This window comes from Spermophilus citellus, assembly GCF_964194105.1.
Source record: "Spermophilus citellus genome assembly, chromosome: X".
Taxonomy (NCBI): domain Eukaryota; kingdom Metazoa; phylum Chordata; class Mammalia; order Rodentia; family Sciuridae; genus Spermophilus; species Spermophilus citellus.
Genome location: NC_138190.1, coordinates 72,572,688 through 72,593,655, shown reverse-complemented (window position 1 = coordinate 72,593,655; position 20,968 = coordinate 72,572,688). Strand labels below are relative to the sequence as shown.

At 35.6% G+C, this 20,968-nt stretch overlaps 1 protein-coding gene across 1 annotated transcript in view; it reads right to left on the bottom strand.

The window, feature by feature from the left end:
• The window catches only part of OPHN1 (oligophrenin 1), a 388,053-nt gene that overhangs the window by 62,356 nt on the left and 304,729 nt on the right, over positions 1 to 20,968 (bottom strand). The window contains exons 16-19 of the mRNA XM_081278189.1: positions 17,365 to 17,449; positions 12,086 to 12,144; positions 10,875 to 10,980; positions 497 to 656 (exon numbers count right to left, since the gene is read on the bottom strand). Coding sequence (XP_081134315.1) covers positions 497 to 656; positions 10,875 to 10,980; positions 12,086 to 12,144; positions 17,365 to 17,449 — 410 coding nt within the window. The remainder of the gene's footprint in view (positions 1 to 496; positions 657 to 10,874; positions 10,981 to 12,085; positions 12,145 to 17,364; positions 17,450 to 20,968) is intronic.

The following is a 20,968-nucleotide window of genomic DNA, read 5'->3' as shown; positions in this document are numbered from 1 at the left end:
AAGTTTACCTGTTTCTTTAGGTCTTCACTTCGGAAGGCTCCCAAGTCACATAAAACTTATTACATAAATTACAGAAAATGAGCTTTTCTCTTATTGATCTGTCTTTTGTTGTAGGGTTTCTCAGTCATGAACGTAGTGATGGGTGAGAAACTATAACTATTCTCCCATACACTGTCATTGGTCATACCACTTTCATGCTTATCATCTCCTCTGTTTACATGTCCATCTCCATATTACACTGTGAACGCCTTCAAGGCAGTGACTTTTTCTTCTTCAGTAACCTCAGCATTTAGCATAGTGCCTGATAATAAAATAGTGACATGCTCAAGCAATAGTTCCTGAAATTCCCAGGGTCAAAATACTATTAAATGTCATTTTGTCACAATAGGATTTCCTTTCATTGTCAACTCAAGCCAAGAAGGAAGACACATCCTATATACAGCTGGGGAAATGTCAAGTGTTTGGAGAAATGATAGTAAGGATAGGAAACACATACCTTGCCAAAGTGCTCAATTAGGATTTCAACCACGATATTCTGAAATTTGATGTTCATCATGGCAGCCACAGTGTCCTCTTGAGCTCTCATCAGGGTGGGCCCAAAGATCACCCCCATGTTGGAAGGGGTCATGAGATTCTCTTTGCTGTGCTCACACACACTGCCAGAAGTAAAAGAAAATGTTGAACAAGATCTCCTCCAATACCCCCCTTATAACCAAGCCTGTTTTAATTGATATAGAGGGAAAGAGAAGCTAAAAAGTGGAAGGAAATGACAGCCCAAAGTACAGACGGAAAGAAAGGATTCCAACGGAAATAACTCATCAAAAACATAAGATGGCATAGAATTAGGAGCCAAAGTGAGACATATTGAATTTAGTAAGCAGTGCTAAAGGAGTTAAGAGTCAGGGGAATTTAAGACTAACTTAAAATATTTGGAGAGGCAAGAGAGAAGCAAGAGGACATTCAAGGCAAGAGGAACAACAAAGTACATGGAAAGAGCGTCTTCCCTTCTTTCTAGTTAGTAATATGGCCCTTTCCTCATCCAAAGAAAAGTAAAAATCTGAAAAAGTTGAAAAGGATCCTTAAGACCATCCTTTCATCATCTTTCTCTTCACAGATGAAAAACGCCCAGAGAAGGAAAGGGATCTGCCTGAAGTCATGCAGTTAGCTATGGAGTAGATCCTGTAATCTCAGATTTTCGGGCCCTAGTCACTCTTGCTTAAATTTCCTTTAATGGTTGCCTATTACTTAAAGGAGAGGGCCAGCTGTGCTCACTGTGGCAGTTTAGGCTTTCTGTAACTTTCTCCCTATTTATAACCCATATGCACAGCCTAGACAATGATGTTGCCCTGGGTTCAAATCCCAACATGGGCGGACACTCACCAGCTCTGCACCAGGAAATGTTAACTCACTGTAACTTCTCTGAGCTTTAGGTTTCCCACTTGTTTAAATGCTACCTATTTCAGAGAGTTTTGACATAGAGCTAAATTGTTTCAGCATGGTACCACACACCCTAGAAATATCTGTTATTACCTCTCCATTCTAGGCAATGCTGACCATTGAAACTCTCATTAAATTGCTTAGATTAGAATTTTCTGGTTACCTCAGGTTGTTTCAGACAGACCTCAATATCTTTGCTGATGCCAGTCCCTCTGCTTATAAAGTCCATCTTCCCCATATCTGAAGAATGTCAATTTATCCTTCCAGATTCACATTCAAGGGAAACATAGAGCACTGTCCTCAACTTAATTGATACCATGGACAAGCTGAGTTTTTGTTGTTGTTGTTGTTGTTGTGTACTTATCTCACTCTCCTATTTGGTTATAAACAACTTCCAAATGTGTTCCTGGTACAAATAATAAATTACTTTTGAAGGAACTCAGTTCCTCTAATGCTGTTCTAAATAGTACTGGAAGCAGCCAAATAAAAGGCATGCAGCCCTTTGGTCAGTTTGGCTATGGGGGTGGGGAGATTAAAATAAGGGACAGGCCAGCTGCCCACTCAAAACACTAATTTTCCAAACCCACCCAAGCTAAGAATTCTAAAAGACTGACTCATCAACCAGCAAGTTCTTGACACTAAGTGGTAATTGAGGGGGACAGAATCCTTAGACAAATCTTAATGAAGTCTGTTAAGCCCCTGACAAAGGCTGGTTACCATTCAGATGATAATAAGCAGTAACCACTTAGGGACTTTGATATTGCAGGGCAGCTGATGGGTCCATTTCAACAGCTTAAATACTTCTGCAATTAACCTTTATTTTTTAGTGACAGATTTATATTTCAGACATTAAAATGGAAAAGTATCTCCATGCTGCCACCAAGTGATCTGGAATGGCTAAACCACTAGTGACAAAGCAAGAACACTGGCTTATCTCCTTTTGAGAGCTCAGAAGGGCACTGATGTTTGTTCAATGTTCAGCAGTTCTCCGAATCATCAGAACTGCAAAACAGCAGAGTATTTTAGCTTTGAAGGCCATGTTCACTAGGGGCAAATTATTTAGTAAGATCACAGTTTGTGAATACAGGGCAAGGCAGGAGTTCACACCCACATTTGTTGGTCTCCAAACCTTAAGGTAGTCCCATGGCCTCCTGCTGCCTGCTTCTCTAGTTTCAAAGTTAGAAAAACCAAAGTTTCTGTGGGAGGCTTTTTAAAGCCAAAGCCACCTACTATTTCTCTGAAGGAGGTTCCTGGTGTCCCATTTAGGATACTCTTCCTTCTTTGCATTCTAAGGAGACTTGGAAGACAAACTGTTCTTTTCATGTGTCATTTCCACCAAAATTTCAGAACCACTGCTGTAGATCCAGGATCACCAAACTACTCATTAAATCCAGCCCACCATTTATTTTGTCATACTTGTTTCATTGGAACACAGCTTTCATAGTGACTTAAATGGCTGCTTTCATGCTATAATGATGAAATTGAGTACTTGTGACAGAGACCATATCATTCACAAGGCCTAAAATATGCGTTTTATGATCGTTTACAGAAATATTTGTCATCCTCTGTTAGAGATTAAAGGAGTCAAAAACATTTCATCAAGCCAGGCACAGTGTTATGCACCTGTAATCCCATATACACAAGAGTCTGAGGCAGGAGAATCATAAGTTTGAGGTCAGTCTCAGCAACTTGGCAAGACTTTGTGTCAAAATGAAAAAAAATTAAAAAGGACTGTGGATATAGCTAAGTGGTACAGAGCCCCTGGATTCAATCCCCAGTAACACACACAAAAGAAATCATTGCATCAGATTGTTATGTAGATATGCAATTTGGATCCTGATTCAAAGGGAAAATTAATATATTTGAGACCATTGGAAAATTGAAAGAGAATATTTGATGATATTTTAGAATTTTTATTCATTTCCAAATAATTTTATTATAGCTATGTTCATAGTTATCTTTTTAAGACACAAAGTGATACATTTATAGATTATGAAATAATTCTGATGTTTTGGATATTTTTTCAAAATAGTATGGGAGGAGGAGAAATGAATGGGGATATGGATAAAACAATACTGGAACGGTGTAAACAATAGTTAAAACTGGGTGATAGGCACATGAGAGTTCTTTGTATTGTTTCCTCTATTTTTCTACAGACATATTTGAAATCTTACATAATAAAATGTACTTCAAAAGGAAAGTAACAATGGGTAGGAGAGTGAATCAATGTCACAAATGAGCAGTCCCCTCCCCACCTAAGGATGGTGCCCTTTGTTCAGGGTAGACAGTTCTGGCTTTCTCTCTTGGTGTTATATTATCTATAATTTACTTTAATACTTAAACATAGTCTGTGCAATGTCCTGAACCTCATCAATGCCATCAATGGTAACCACAGCATTAATTTAGGTACCACTAAAAAAGTAAAATAATTTCATTGAGAAATCATCATATAATATTTTTGAAGACATTTTAAGTAGAAAATAAACTAAAAAATGAACTAATATAACTGAAATGACTACAATGTGAGCAGCTATTATCAAATTCATGCACGAAGAGACTATGATAATTACATCAAAACAGCTACCTGACAGTGATTTTAAGAAACCATTGATTCTAAGATGCATCCAGAATTCTGAATTTGAAAAAGAAAAATATCCCTAGAACTGATGAAATTTGGTATAGGTTCTTAGTCTTATGTGTACTCTAGGACTGTTTAGATATAAGTATAGCATTCTAATTATGAATACATACTTACATATTCTAAGGGTAACTAATCACTACTTAAAGAGTATTTATAAGCCAGAGCAACTACTATAAGCTTTAGCTAACTTCATCTCCAATCAAATCCAAATCCCCATACCCATTATAACTTTAAATATCATGATAGATGGTAAAAATGATTTCTCAGTGCCAAGATGTGTTCAAGATATATGGATTGCGTGGGACTATTGTATAAAATCTCCCAGGCTTGCATGAACAGTGTAGTAAAATATAACCTTAATTGATCTTACATTAATTAGTAAGGTAGATTAAACGATATAATGTATTTCAGATGTGATGGAACATAAAGTACACATTGTCACCTAGGATTGATTCCAACAAAAAGATGGTTAGCTTGAATCCATCTTGCCTTTAGATAAAACCTGTACATTACAAGATATCCAGGCAATAGAGGAACAAGATAAAAAATAAGACAATGACGAAATCAGGCAAAAGTAGTTAACAGTTTGCAGGAAAACAGGTCTTGTCAACAACTCAATGTCATGAACAGGTGGTGGGGTGGACTGTACTTGATTAAAGTCATGAAAATTGACCACTAGTTTAGAAAACACTTATAATGTGTACTTTTTGTGTCCAGTCGCTAAATGTTAATACTGTCTGGAAAGGTGGAAATTGTTGAACTGAAAAACATATGTTAAAGAATACCACAATATCATCTTGGTAAAAAAATATATAAATATGTGTGTATACACATATACACACACAGAGAAAGATTAGAAAGAATGTGTATTATATATGTCCGTGGTGATTATTCAATGCTGGAAGTAAAAAGTTTTTAGGTTTTGAAGTTCATTTTTGTTTTTGCTTTTCTGTATTTACTAATTTCTACAATGCACAGTATTGCTTATAAAATAACAGAAGTATTATTAAAAAATAAGAATCATCCAGTAAGCCTAACAGCCCACAATCATTAGGATGCTAGCCCCGTCTTGCATTTGCAGCATATCCTTTTATTGCTGGACTCCAAATTTGTCACTATATTATTATCTCATCTGCTTTGAGTGAAACTTTCATGGAAGATACTATCAGAGCATCTGAAAGGATGGGAAATGGGACTTCATTGAATTTACAGAACAGGCTGTACGACTCTTTGTGTATTGGCCTACTGATAAATACATGTATGAATGGGAGAATTAGTCCTGAGGCTTGCTTCTATTATAATATTCCACTAGTAGTGAGATTGCTATGAAGGTGAGCCTTTAGTGTTCTCCTATCTCTGACTAATGGAAGTTACAGGTACCAAAAAGATCTGGATAATTGGGAACCACAAATTGGCTGAGGTCACTTTGCTTCTGCCTATTATTACTCTAGAAAACATGCTGATGGTGGGTAAACATCATGAAGGCATAGCTATTATCATCATATAGATTATGAATGCAGCAATTGGAAGGCAGGATAATTATGTGCATTTTTAAAGTACATGAAGTTTCTTCTCCTGTGTAAATTTCCTAAATAGACCTAACCATTCTCTGTAATTTACATTTTATCTACAACTTTGATTAAGATGGTTTTTAAATATATTAAAAAATTGGAAACAATGGTACAATGAGCACTCACTGTCTATACCTAGACTCATGAATTCACATTTTGCCACATTTGTTTTCTCACTGTGTATGTTTTTTTCTGAACTTTTTGAAAGAAAAGTGATTGAAACCTAAATACTTCAGCAATTACCTTCAAAGAACAAGCATATTTACCTACAAATCAGAGTAACATTTTCACATCTAAGGAAATTTACAGTACTTCCATATCATCTAATATCCAATTCATGTACAGATTTTCTCAAATGCCACACAAAATGTCTTTTATAATTAAGTTGCTCAAATTTGGATCCAGTCAAATTTCATGTACTGAATTTGTTTGTTTCTTTAGTCTCTTAGTGTAAAACAGTATCCCTACCTCTTTTCCCCATGGCATTGACTTTTTGATAAGTCCAAGCCCATTGTCTCATAAAATGTCAAACACTCTCTATTTTTCTATATTTTTTATTGCCTATACACTGGACAGACTTAATTTAAATCAGGTTAAACATTTTTTACAAACATATCCTACAGATCATGCTTGATACTTCTCACAAAATCAAATTAGGGGGCAAATGAGATCAGTTTATACCATTATCAGTGATACTAACTTTGATCAATTACTTAAAGTGGTGTCTATAACGTGGCTTCACTGTAAAGATCTGTTATTTCCACTTGCAATTAGTAATTAACCTTTGAGCAATACACTGAAATTATGTGACTATACTGTTCCTCAATATTCTCTTACCTAATAGTTCTGATCAATCTCTAAAACAGGGTAGTAAGGTTGCAAATTAGTGATTTCTCAATTTCTATCTTTTCTCCTACATTTATTAGCCAGTATTCTTATATAATAAACATTTTTTCTTTCTTTTACCAACACCATGAGTTTTTGTTTATTTTATGGGTCAATATCATATGCTGCTACTCATGTTGCCTCCAAATGTCATCAAGTGTTAGTCCTTTCAAGCAGGTTCTTGTGTCCAATTTGGATATGATTGCTATTAGCGTTTCAAGTCTTCCTTCCTTAGCCAACTGTATTGGATAAAATTTATTTTCCTTCATATATTCTTAAACTCAGCCATTTCTTAAGCATGCCTGGTGCCTTTGAAAAGGGAATGCAATTTATAACCAAAGAAATCAGGCACTAAGTGTATGCATTGCTTTTTGGGTAGAATCATTTCAAGACTGGTACAATGAATACAAGTTTTGATTTATTGTTTTATTTTTAAATTATAAATTCATATAGACATTCCCAATTTTACCGTAATGCTATAAAAATTTTTCTTTACATATTTAATTTTATATATGTATTTATCTTTTCTTAAACCTTAAATCTTGGCTTCTAACAACTTTAATACATTTATTTTTATTCTATCCTTGTGAGATATACATTTCAAATCATAATTACATCACTGCAAAAAGAAAGTCCTACTAGATCATGTTTAAGACTTCTAATAGCTCTTCTTATTTTTAGAGTATATCTTGTGAAGGATGAATCATAGACTGTGTTGACAAATTAGTTGAAATAACGGCTTTCTCTATGTGATTATGTTCTCAAGTTGATAAACATTTATATTTATTTACTTTTTTGGTGTTCAGTTTTAGGATTAATAATATTTTTCTTTTTGATTTAATGTTAGTTTGGGGTGTGAAAAACATCAATATGAGTTAAAAGTCAAAATCATATAAGGAGGTAGACTTAGAGAAATCTAGCTTGTTATCCCTTCCCCTTCAGCATTATTTACCACTGATTCCCTATATAAACATATCATTTGTTTAATTTTATAACTTTGTTGAGATAAATTTCATATACCATATATCCCCCTCTTTTCAATAGTTCTTAGTATATTCACAGAATGGTGCAACTGTAATCTCTGTCTAATTATTCCAGAAATTTTCATTACTACAAAAAGAAACCCCATACCCATTATCAGTCAGTTTTCACTTCCTCACTTCCCAGCCCCTGGCAACCACTAATCCACTTTGTATCGGTCTCTATAGGTTTATTATTTCATGTAAATGGATTCACATGTGGATTTTTTGTGTCTGACTTATTTCATTTAGCATAATGTTTTCAAGGTTCAACCATATTATACCATATATGTATAATCAGTATTTCATTCCTTTTGATGGCTAAATAGTATTCTTTTGTATGGAATATATGATATTTTGTTCATCCATTCATCTACTGATAGATATTGGGAAATTTTCCACCTTTGGACAACTATGATAATGCTGCTATGAGCATTTTGCATAGGATTTTGAACAGACAATATGTTTACATTTATCTTGGATATATACCACTGAGTGGAATTCTAGAGAGTCATCTTTAAAATAATTTACTGTACTTCTTTTGACAAAATAAGAAAATATGTATATAGATATGTAGAGTGTTTCCATATTCTTGTTTTCTTCTTTCTTCTTACAAAAACTTTAGCATATTATGTACTCTAATTTATACCTACCTCTTTCTGTTTTTTATGACCATACAAGACTGCCTGGTCAGATGTACCCTCATTTACTCTACAAGTTCATTTTTGCAACCTTTTGCTATTAAAATTATGCTGCAGTGACAAACCCTGTACACTTTCTGTTCTGTATCTGTGGAGGTGTGTCTTTAGAGTAGTTGCTTGAAAGTGGGATTGCTACTTCAAAGGGTAACTGAATATGCAAATTTGTTAGATATTGCCAAATCCTCTTCCTTTGAGACTCTAGAGAATCAGTACTGCAATGCATCCGAATGCCTGTTTCCCTATTGTCTCATCAACAGAGACTGTGCACTAGAATTTGCCAATAAATGATAGTTCAGTGTAAGATTAATTTGCATCTTTATTACTAATGAGTGAGCTTCAGTAGTTTTCCACATATTTAAAGGCACCTGTCTTTCTGTAATTAATCTGTTCATGTCTCTTTTGGTTTTATGTTTTTTGGGTTTTGGGGGGGGGGGTTTGTTTGTTTGTTTGGTTTTTTTGGTACCAGGATTGAACTCAGAGGCACTCAACCACTGAGCCACATCCCCAGGGTTCCACTGAGTTGCTTAGCATTTCACTTTTGCTGAGGCTGGCTCTGAACTTGTGATCCTCCTGCCTCAGGCTTCTGAGCTGCCTGGATTACAGATGGGTGCCATTGCGCTTGGCTGTTTTATGGATTTTGAGGACCAAGATTTTTGAAGTAAGCCAGGTGGCTAGCCTCTGGATGGGTGGAAGCAGGCACCCTGTTACCCACTACCAACAGGGACATTTTCATGAGTCCTTGGCTCTTGTCACATGTTGAGACACTTATAAAATCAGTTTAAATTGTCTTTAAAGATTATATGATCCTGTACCCTCACATGAAGAAACTAAGGTTCAAACAATGGGAGATACTTTCTTTTGATCACATAAAAATTAAAGGTAAAAGTGTAACTTGAACCCAATATTTCTTTGCCCAGGGAAATTTCAAATTAACATGCATATTTTCTATTATTTATTTTATTTTATTATTTCTTACTTCTCTACTTTTACTAAGATGACCACAAATTACTTTTTGGAGATAAAACATCCCTTAATGTTGTATATTAGGCTAAAATGCAAACATTGGCAATAAATATAAATATAAATGCTATCCTCTTGTAAATTATACTTATTATCTATATAAGTGTATGTAACACTCATTTACTAAGGAAATGTTAAAAAATCCAAAATTAGAAAAAGTCAAACCTGGATTAGATATTTGGTGAGATATCATAGAAAGACCTGAAATCCAGATGGACAGAGTGCTCAGAATCTCTCACAGTGTGGTGCTGAGAGGGTCATTAACCAGAGGCTCACCCTCACTAAAGGACTCAAGTTTAGGTGTTTGAAGTCCTCTCCAAATAAGGTTGAAATGTCTCATGATTACATTTTTTAATAAGGACAACTTTATTTGCTAAATATATGTTTTAAATGCATTGCAATTCCTCTAAGCTTACACCAAACTGTTTAATGTACCAGGAGAAGCCTTGAGAGTAACCTGCCTGCTGAGCAGGCTAGCAGCAGAAATGAAACCAGAATCCATGCATGCTGACTCCTGAACACAGTGCTTTCCACATTTTATTGAGCCAGGTAAATTCATCTTTATTTAAAACACTAAATTCTTTGACCAGGAAACACCACTGTGGGGCACAAGTGCCCCTTTCACCCACCTATCTCAGAGCCTATCACCAGGCTTACTGTCTGTAATGCTGTTTTTTTTCTGCCACCAGGGCAAGAAATTGACCAAAATCTTAACAACTTTCATTTGTTGAGAGTCACCTATGTGCCTGTGCCATATGCTATATCTCTGTTCACTGGGTTTTGTTTTGTGGTACTACATATTGAAACCAGGGGGCTCATTCATGCATAAGCAAGCACTCTACCACTGAGCTATAACCACAGACTTTTAATTCTTTTATTTTTGTTTTGAAATACGGTCTCACTAAGTTGCCCAGGCTGTCCTCAAACTTGCAATCCTCCTGCTTCAGCCTCCTGAGTAGCTAAGATTACAGGCATGAACCACCATGCCAAGCTGGCATTACTTACTCTTTTCTGTTTTCATTTTTTTGTACTGCGGATTGAATCCATAAGTAGTTTTCCACTGAAATATATCCTCAGCCCAATTTAGGTTTTCTTTTTGTTGTTGTTTTCCTTTTTAGTCAGGGTCTCACTAAATTGCTAAGGATAGCCTTGAGCTCATGATCCTCCTGCCTCAGCCTCCTGAGTTGCTGAGATTACAGATGTGCACCTGGATAGCTGTATTCACTCTGATACATAAGTCTTGTATGGTAGGCATTACTATTCTCATTGTAAAGATGACAAAATAGAATCTCAGAGCAGTTTGACTAAGATTACCCAGCTAAATAAGTTATAGAGCTAGGATTCAAAACCAGGTTTATCTCTCAGTAAAACCTCTTCCCAGTCCAACTACCTGAGTGTTACACTTCAACTAAGACAATCTAGCTACATGATGGCTCTGAGAAGATACACACAATGGTAAAGGCAAAATCACCTTCCTCACATAGCACTCAGCCTGACCAGGAAGCAGTTGGGAGCTGAGAGGCAGTTTCTCTGTAGCTCTCCCATGTGACCCAGTCCTCCTCCAACAAGAACTCTTTCTGAAAACTACACAGTTACTTACTTGACCAAGTGTCTTATCAGAAGTTCCAGCATCTCACGGTTCTTTTCTGGTAGCTTATAAACCAGGGAGTGAATAGCTCCTAGCCGATAATCCAGGTTATCAGACTCTGTCAGAAAGAAGAGTGTGAAAGATGTTTGGCTTTATGGGCAATTGCATTGAACAAACTCTCATATGTACATACACATACAAACACACAAGCAGAGACACACACACAAACACAGATACAGAGAAAGACAACCAGAGACACAGAGAGAATCAAAAAGATGAAGAGATAAATAGGTACAGAGACAATGACAAAGAGAGTCCAAGAAGAAAGAGAACAAAAGTCAGAAAAAAATAGGCCTTTTAAGATGAAGAAACATTGAAGATAGAAGAGGAGGAGGAGAGGAGATGATAAGGCTGTTTTAAAGGCAATCAGAATTCTAGCCACAGCAGATTGTTCCTAAAATCCCACATGTAAACCTCTGTTTGACAACCCTTTCTCATCCACCTTCTTTGTGGTACTGTTGCTGCCTCTGGGTTCTTATGAAAATCAATGAGAGAGCCCAGAAGCACTGAGCAAGGCTCCCTCGCCTCAAAAACCTGTCAAGAGGTCAAATCCCCTGAATCCTTATCATTCTCCCTACACAGATCACCATGAAGGATAAGGGCTGTGTGCAGGCAGGAGAGACAGTCATAAAGTGGTCTCACCCAACATGGCTAATGCTTCCTTAATGGCCAATCTTTGGGGTGACTCTATATATCCTAGTTCACATATACCCTTCTATCATCACCCTCATTTTTCATATCTAGAAAATGTGATCTTGTGCTAACAGATTAAGAGTAAGGACTCACAACATAATTGAAAAGGCATTTGAAAAGGCAAAGTGCTAAAGGAAGCTGAAACAGCAGTTGTAATGTAACCATTTTGCTGTCCCTTGTTAATATGAGACAATACTCTTGTTTTGACGTAAGAAACAATAAATAAATAAACCAAAGTCTTTATACCTGTCACATCCTTCAAGTTAGCCAATTTCTTCCAACCAACTCAGCTAACATTGATTTATGAAAAATCATATAACTCTTGAGTTAGCAAGCAGGAATATTCTCATTTGGCAGTGGGCAAAATCTGTGTTTTTGGTTTTTGTCCCTCAAGTAGTTTTCAAAATTTATTGTTGCAAACCTTACTAAGAAACCAGGACAACACAATAACTAGTAACATAAATACTTACTGGCAGCAGAGACCAGCTCTTTGTGAAGCCTATAGGTCATGACAGGTTCAGAAAGATTCCTGAAATTAATGAAGACTGTAAGTTCCTTTGGGGAGGGTGTAGCCAGACCTTGGATTCTCATTCTGTGGACTGTGAGGGCAATGTTTCTGAGCCCCACAGTCTAGTGTGATTGCATAAATTTTTCTCTGTACCTAAAACAGTTCCTAGTAATTCAACCGAAGACCTAGAAAAATATAGACTAAAGCTTCTAAAAATGTCTCTAATTGCTACCCAAAGATAATGGAAGTATAAATAAGTCCTGCAAAGTTCCACGTCCTAAATGCTACCATGAATTCCTTACAATCTGATATATGCATAGAATTTCTAAGAACTTTTGCATCTATTCTTCCATTTTATCTTTCCAATGATCCCATCAGGTGGAACAGTTATTCAAATCATTATTTAACTGAAGAAGAAATTTAGGTTCAAATTTTCTTCATTTAGTCAAAAAATATTTGCTGAGTACCTACTTGTTCCTGGAATTTTGCCAGGTTTGGTGGATCCAGAGATGAATAAGTACAGTCCAAAACCCCAAGGAGCTAATTCTAGTGGAGGAAAGAATCATACACAAAATTTTCCATGCAGTGGGACAAGTGTAAAAATTGAATATATGTTGTGAGAAAGGAAGGAAGTAAATAATAATAATAGTAAACTTTGCATCATTTTAAGTGAATTGTGTGCTTTAACTCATTTAAATCTTATGTTTACCCTGTGAGGTAAATACTAAGATTATATCCATTTAACAGATGAGGAAACTGAGACTCACAAAAGTTAAAGAATTCATCCAAGTTTACAAAACTAATAACTGGCAGAACAAGGCAGTTTGTCTCCAGACTCCCTGTTCTCAATTACTATGCTACATGGCCTGCCATTATTATTGTAGCAATCAGGGGATAATAGGTAATAGAGACCTGAACAAAAATAGTGGAAATAACATACAAAGACAAGGTGAAGAGGCTCCTTTGACAGATATTAAAAAGACAATTGCTTTATTGATTGGGTATGATGGTGAGGGAAGGACTAATTTAGTTTGGGTGAGTAGACAGAATAGGAATGGATTAAGAGGAAAGAAGAGAGGCTAAACCAGAGGGAGTTCTCAGTTAGCCAGGGGAAAATAACTATTAAGAAGGTGAAAGCAGGGCCCTTGTAGGTCTGAAAAGCAGATTTGGAAATCATGAACCCAGAATGGTGGTTAAAATCATGAGAACAGATGGCCCTGCTCTAGGAGAGATGTCAAACTAACAGCCAAAAAAGGCTTTCTGACATTTCCTTTCTGATTGTTTTTGTTTTGTTTTATGTCTAGTACAGTGTATAAAAGTGAAATGGAATTGAAACAACAATCAAAATAAGAAAAGTTAAGATATTTCATATAAAAATCCCTATTTCCATCTCTGTTGAAAAATGGAATGATCTGGCTCTTTTGGATTACATGGAAGGTTGCAGAAGTAAAAAATATTTCTGTTTATGTATAAAGGGATTGCTATGCAAATAAAGGTTCATTATATAACAAGTTTAATATGAAAACTGTCTACTTCACTCATTTTCATTTCCTGGACCCTAAAGATATTTGAATTTTCCATCCCTCAGTGTAGTAGAAAGAAAACATAGCCCTGGGAAATATCAGGTAGAACGTTCATAAAGAAGATGGACCAGAATGGCCAATGAGGCAAAAGAAAATCCAAACTCAAGTGATATTACAAAATCCAAAAGATGAGAAAGTTTTAAGGAGGGTTTGTTAACAATTTTTAACTCTACAGAGAACTCAAGTAATATAAAGACTGTGTGCAGCACTAAGGGAGTCACTGGTGACCCTGGCAATAACAGTTTCTGTGGAACAGTAGAGGTAAGAGATGAAAATGGAGTTAAGAGTAACTGGGGGTTAAGTATATAGGACATGCACAGTACTTCATACAGAGGCTAGTGGGGATGGGGTGAAGCATCTCATAAGACTGGCTTGTCTTAATCCTAGTTCTAATTATCAGCAATAGGGTTAATAATTCCCAAGTACAGCTCAAGCCAAGAATTTCTAACTGAGTTGCACTTTCAATTGCCTGCTTAACGTAGTGCCCTAGGTTCTTCAAAGACACTCACAATTTGACATATCCAAAAGCAAACTTGTTGTCCCTCTCAAATCTGGCTATCATGCATGACCATCACTTGGTTGTATGGGCCAGACATGTGGAAGCTGTCCTTTAATTTCCCTCTCCCCAATCCTCATATCTAATTCATCAACTCTATACTTCCTAAATCTTTTGAATATGTTTCTATCTACCAATCTTCACTGCTACCTCCTAGTCCAAGCAGGAATAACATCTCCTGCCTGGACCACAGAAGTAGCCTGCTTATTGACTTCCACCTCTACCAATTTTGTCTTCCTCTAATCTAGTATCCATACTATTTTTCCACAATACAAATCTTATCATGTAATCCCCCACTTACAACTTTTCTATAATCTTCTCATTCATGATAAATCTAAAATCTAATTTTTAAAATGTCTTAAAAGGCCCAGCATCTGACCCCTATGTACTTCTCCTCTCTTTCTCTACTGAATACCTACACTGGTCCATGTAGTTTCTTGAATGGCCTTCCTCCCCTCTGTCTTAAGGCATTTAGAGGTACAGTTCCCTTTGTTAGGAACCACCCCCTCTCACTTGGTTCTAACTTATAGTTCAAACCAGAGTTTAAACAATCAGTAAATGTCCAGTAATCCTATTTGCTGTGGCTATGGGATGCCCCCAAAAGTTCATGTGTGAGACAATGCAAGAATGTTCAGAGGTGAATGATTAGATTATGAGGGTCATAACCTCATCAGTGGATTGATCCAATGATGGGGATTAACTGGAGGGAGGAAGTAGATCACTGGAGTGTGACATTGGGGTTTATATTTTGTCCTTGGTGAGAAGAGCTCTCTCTGCTTTCTGATTAACATGTTCTGCAGTGCTTTCTACTATGCCCTTGCACCATGAGGTTCTGCCTCACTCCAGGCCCCAAAGAATGGAGTTAGCCATTTAAGAACTGAGACCTCTAAAACTGTGAGCACCACGCAAACTTTTTCTCATCTAAAATTATTCTTGCCAGGTGTTTTAGTCACAAAGGCAAAAAAAAAAGTTAATTAAAATGCTATTAAATGTCTTCAAAGAACACTATACCTTCTTTTCAGAAACTTATTGTTGTTTGTTATATATGTATGATTATTTATCTTGTGTTTGTGCTCCTCAATATAAACTATTTAAGATCAGAGACCATATCTCCTCTCAACTGTATGTTTACTGTATAATATCCTACTTGTCATATAATTGGCACTCAGAAAATGTTGGCTAATTTAGAGATGAGCACTTCTGGAATGACAGAGCCAGTTAAATAAAAGAGGATAGACACAGAAGAGAGAAGAGAGTGATTGTTTTAATACTTTCCTGGAAATGTTAGCAACAAGAAGTTATTTAAAAATTCAGAACACAGATGGAAACCCACTCTAGGAACACTTTTATCTTTAAGAAATCTAAAAGGTATTGATCAGCTGGTACATATTAAAAGTTCACAGATAAGAGTCTGGAGAACAAATATCTCTTATTGGGGGTGTTGCCCACTCACAGTTTCAGGCATCTCATCTTTCAAAAGTGCAATATTATAAATTGTGGGATGAGTTGGAAATGATATAGGGTTAGAATAGTCTTAACCTATAAACACTTTTGAAAATACTGATTCTATTTAAGGAAGACAGAGAGAGAAAGTATCAATTATTCTCACCATCACAAGTCTTCTGAAAGTACTCATAGAATATTGTTTTCTGTTTTTACTAAATTACCCAACAATCCCATAAAGGTCACAGTCCCCAGCAATTGAGGACAAGGTAAGAAGACATCCCACTACCAGCAGCCCAATTAAGAGATACTAAGGTTCAAAAAATATAGATTTGATCATGGATATTATTTAATGTGGTAAGAGTGCACCTCAATTTCCTCATCTGTAAAATGGATACTGCATCACTGGTGGTACTCAATTATTAGGAGAGAAAACAATGACACTGTCAATGTAACCAGCTAGCATATTGCCTAGCATAAAATAAACCTTCCAACAGTAGTTGCTTTCTTCTTTGGCAGATTAAGGAAATATACTTATGGAAAGAACATTCATGATGATGTTAACTTCTAAGATGATGATGCTATAGCAGGAGGTCATTTAACAGAATATAATCTATTGGGAATTAGTCCTGTGATGCCAAAAGAGCATGGTAGTTGAAAAATAAGACATTTTAGCATATAAAGTATGGTAGCACATAATATGGGACATAAAAGGTAAAAAAAAATAGAATGGATTTTAAATACGTATCTATCTTGGCTGAGTACAGTGGTGCATGCCTATAATCCCAGCTATTGAGGAGGCTGCAGCAGGAGGATCACAAATTTGAGACCATCCTCAGAAATTTAGTGAGATCCTGTTTTAAAAAATTAAACATAAAAGGCTGGGGATGTAGATCAGTGGTAGAGTACTTGCCTAGCATGCATGAGCCCTTGGGTTCAATATATATGTATACATACATATATCATATATATGTATACACACATATATATGTATACATACATATATATGTATATAAAATCACTTTTATATAAATTTATGCCAATATATTGAATAATATATTCATTGTCACTGTGCACTCCAAATTTTGCTGGTAAGTTACCTTTTTTTCCCTTACTGCTGCCACTTTATTTAGTTCTAATAATTTTATGATTGTGACTGTATTTTCTTGATTTGGTTTTTATTTTCATCATATATATATATATTAAGGTATGGCACTCTCATGCACACACACACACACACACACACACATTACCCAATACAATTTGATATTTCAAAATGGTTGTTATTCATTAAAATATGTTAATAATCATGAATTTTCACAAGGTGTGATTTTACTAGTGAACCCATCATAACACTAACTTTATCTGCAACAATGGAAAAACTCCTTCAATTATTCCAAGAACATTGTTAAATGCTGTACTTTTTTCAAAAACATTTTCATTAACAATTATAATTTCCATGTTTCCTTTGCTTAATTTCTCAGATTTAAAGAAAAGGTCTTCTAATGTACTTTCTTATTTGACAGAAATTCTCCTACTCTTTGTGTGCGTGTGTGGTTAGTAATCCTATCTAATTTTTTGAAACTGTAGGTTACCTCTAATCTCCACCCGAATTTCATTATCTATGAAGAGCAAAATCCCAATTCAAAACAGGCATACCTGAGGTAGAATTTCAAGGAGCTGGTGATTGTCTTAATGTCCCAGTCACTATTATGAAAATCAACATCTCCTGGGCATTTGGGATCTATTTGAGAAAAGTAAACAAAAAAAGTTAATCTTCCCTAGAGTTTACCCTTTACTCCTCTAACAAAATAAAGTGAATTTATTAAAAGATAGTTACTCAAATGAGTTCTCAAGAGATCAAAATGTTACAAAAATAAAGTCTTTGATATTTCAACAAGTCCCTTGCATTATGGCCCAGCATGTAAGAAGCTTAGAAGTGATCTCTTCCATTCACACTACAAGAAAAAAATCTAAACACACTGAAAATCAAATACTCATAGATTCACCATAGAAGTAATAGAACTGAGGATCATGGGGAAAACTATTGTTATACCCCCCCAAAAAAAGAAACTATAGAGACATAGAGGAGGAAATTGAGAATCAAAAATTACTGTAGCAGAAGCCCAGGGGCAAAATTCTCCTAAGAAATAAATAGCAGGATAGGAAAACTTAATTTGTAATTGACTAACTGCTGGAGGCCCAATATGTATGAGTTTGAGAGAAAAATTCCTGATCCTAGAAGGAATCCCAGTTTTGTTTTAATTTTTATCTTCAGGAGCCCTGTGAGGTTCTTACAGTGAAGATCTGAGAAAAATCCTCTCATTCTTCTATGCTTCTGGAAAGGCAGAAGAAAAGTAGTCATCTTTATGCCCAATCTTTCTGTTCTTCATAATAGTTCCCTGAAGAGAAACTATTATAGACCCTAATCTACTGCAGTTTGACCACAAAATAACTGAACTGGCTAAAGGGAAATATTCTACTCAAGACTCAGCCTGTTTCCCTATGTCTCCTGAAGGGGAAAAACAAAACATTACTGAGAAGCACTTGGGAAGGTCAAAGGCCAGGGCACAGCTTACTAAAAGAGATATAATCATAGGCTTATAGAATATTTTCCCTCCGGTGACACCTTACCACCACATCACATGGGCACCTGTATAATAACAGGAAAATATGACTAAAAGCTGTACCATTCACACAATATTTACAAAGTATCTATGGAAAATCAAATATAATGGGAGACAAAAACAAGAATAGCAGAGGAAAGCTTAGTCACAATCACCTACAGCTACAGCAAAGATTAACACTGGCTAAACTTTAGCCATATAAGCATAAAACATCACACTAAAGTCCTATATACCTAAGTTTCTTTTACCTATTAAATAATATCTAGCCTGCAAAAAAAAGAAAAAGAAAAGGCATACTAAAAGACAGAAAATATACTCTTGAGAAGCACAGTGAACATCAGAAATAGACTTAGATATGGTAGCAATATTATCAGAATTATCATGCCAGTAATTTAAAACAAGTATGATTAACATGCTAAGGACATGGATAAAGTGAACAATTTAAGAGAGGAAATGAATAATATAGGAGAAACATGGAAAGTTGAAGAAAGAATCATTAGAATAAATAAACTGTAATAGGAAGAATGACTTTAAGGACCCATCAACAGATTGGGTACAACTAAGGAAAGAATCAGTGAGCTTGAAGAAATGTCAACAGGAACTTCTAAATCTAAAATTCAATGAGAAAAAAAAGAATGAAAAAAAGAACAGAATGTTTCAAAGGTATAGGACAGTTATGAAAGGTAAAATATACATGCAATAAGAATACCATATGAGATGCAAGATAAAAAGGAAAGAAATAGTTGAAGCAAAAATGACTAAGAATTTCCTAAAACTAATGATAAATGTCAAACCACTGATCCAGGAAATTCAGTGAACCCCAGGCAGGACATATACTAAAAAAAAATCTATACTGAAGTGTATTATATTCAAATATTTATACCTTTATTCTATTTTTTAAATTAAATTTTATTTTTTAATGTGATGCTAAGGATCAAATGCAGTGCCTCTTGCATGCTAGCCATGTACTCTACCACTGAGCTACAACCCCAGCCTTCAAATTTTTAAAAAATTCAAAGACAAAGGAAAAATGTTGAAGGAAGAAGGAAAGAAAGCACCTTACTTATAGAAGAGCAAGAATGCAAACAACATTGCTTTTCTCTATAGAAGCCATGCAAGCAAGAGGAGAGTGGAGTGAAATATTTAAAATGTTAAAAGGTGAATGGATAAAGAAAATGTGAGATACACACACACACACACACACACACACACAATGGAATATTACTCAGCCTTAAAGATGAATGAAATTATGGCATTTGCAGGTAAATGGATGGAGCTGGAGAATATTATGCTAAGCAAAATAAGCCAATCCCCCCAAAACCAAAAGTCGACCGTTTTCTCTGACATGTGGATGCTAATTTACAATAAGTTGGGGGCGCTAAGGAAAAATAAAGTTACTCTGCATTAGGCAGAGGGAAGTGAAAATAGGGGAGGGGGAAAGGGAGTAGGAATGTTAGTAGAATGAATCAGACATTATTACCCTATTACATACATGATTACACAACCAGTGTGATTCTACATAATTACAACCAGAAGAATAAGAAGTTATACTCCATTTATGTACGATGCGTCAAAATGCATTCTACTATCATGTATAACTAATTAGAACAAATAAAAAAGAGAAGACCAACAATAAGGTGATTTTTAAACTTGCAAATATTCAGCAGCTATCTCTGCAGGCTCAAAATGAGCAGTCTCATCGTTATTATACATATCTGCCTCAGACCCTCTTCTTGGTGTAGAGAAGAAAGAATGGAAGATAAACTCTAGCTCTTAGCTTCTCTGCAAGGAAAGAAGAAACTGTAACATATACCTAAAACCCTAACGTTTCTAGCTGCACCCCAAGGGACTGGCTTATATCCTACATCTCTCAAGGCAACAGAGCATCTTAGCACTCTCTAATTTCTTAGTGGCCATTAAGAACAATAAGAGCAGGTTGGACAAGCACATAGAGTTTTGAGGCATCTAAAATCTCTGGTCAGGCTGATTAGGGAGGTATGTCTCCTATAAAAGAGCACACTAATAAGACTGAGAGAGGTGGTTCTTTAATCTACTATGCAAAGGCTGAGTTAAGGAAACAAAGTTAAGAAAGAAATGAAACATAAGGCAATATGTTTCAAATAAAAATGCAAGATAAATCTCAAGAAACTGAACCTAATGAAAGGGAGATACTTGATTTACCTCACATAAAATTAAAAAGAACATTCATAAAGATACTCAGCAAAGTAAATATAGCAAAGCATGAACAAACTGAAGTTCTCAACAAAGACAAAGAAAACATAAAAAAATACCAAAAAGAAAATCATGAAGCTAACTAACATAACTGAGCTCAAAAACTCAATAGAGTGGTTCAACAGCTGGCAAGATCAAGTCAAACTTGAAGACAGGTCATTGGAAATGATCCAATCTGAAAAGAAAAAAAAAGAGAAATGATCTAATTGATTAAGGGGCTTACAGGACATCATCAAGAAGAAGAATTCAGAGCCGGGGCTGGCTCAGTGGCAGAGTGCTTGTCTACATTGTGTGAGGCACTAGGTTTGATCCTCAGCACCACATAAAAATAAACAAAATAAAGGCATTCTGTCCATCTACAACTAGAAAAAAAATTTAAAAAGAATAATTCATGCATTGTTATT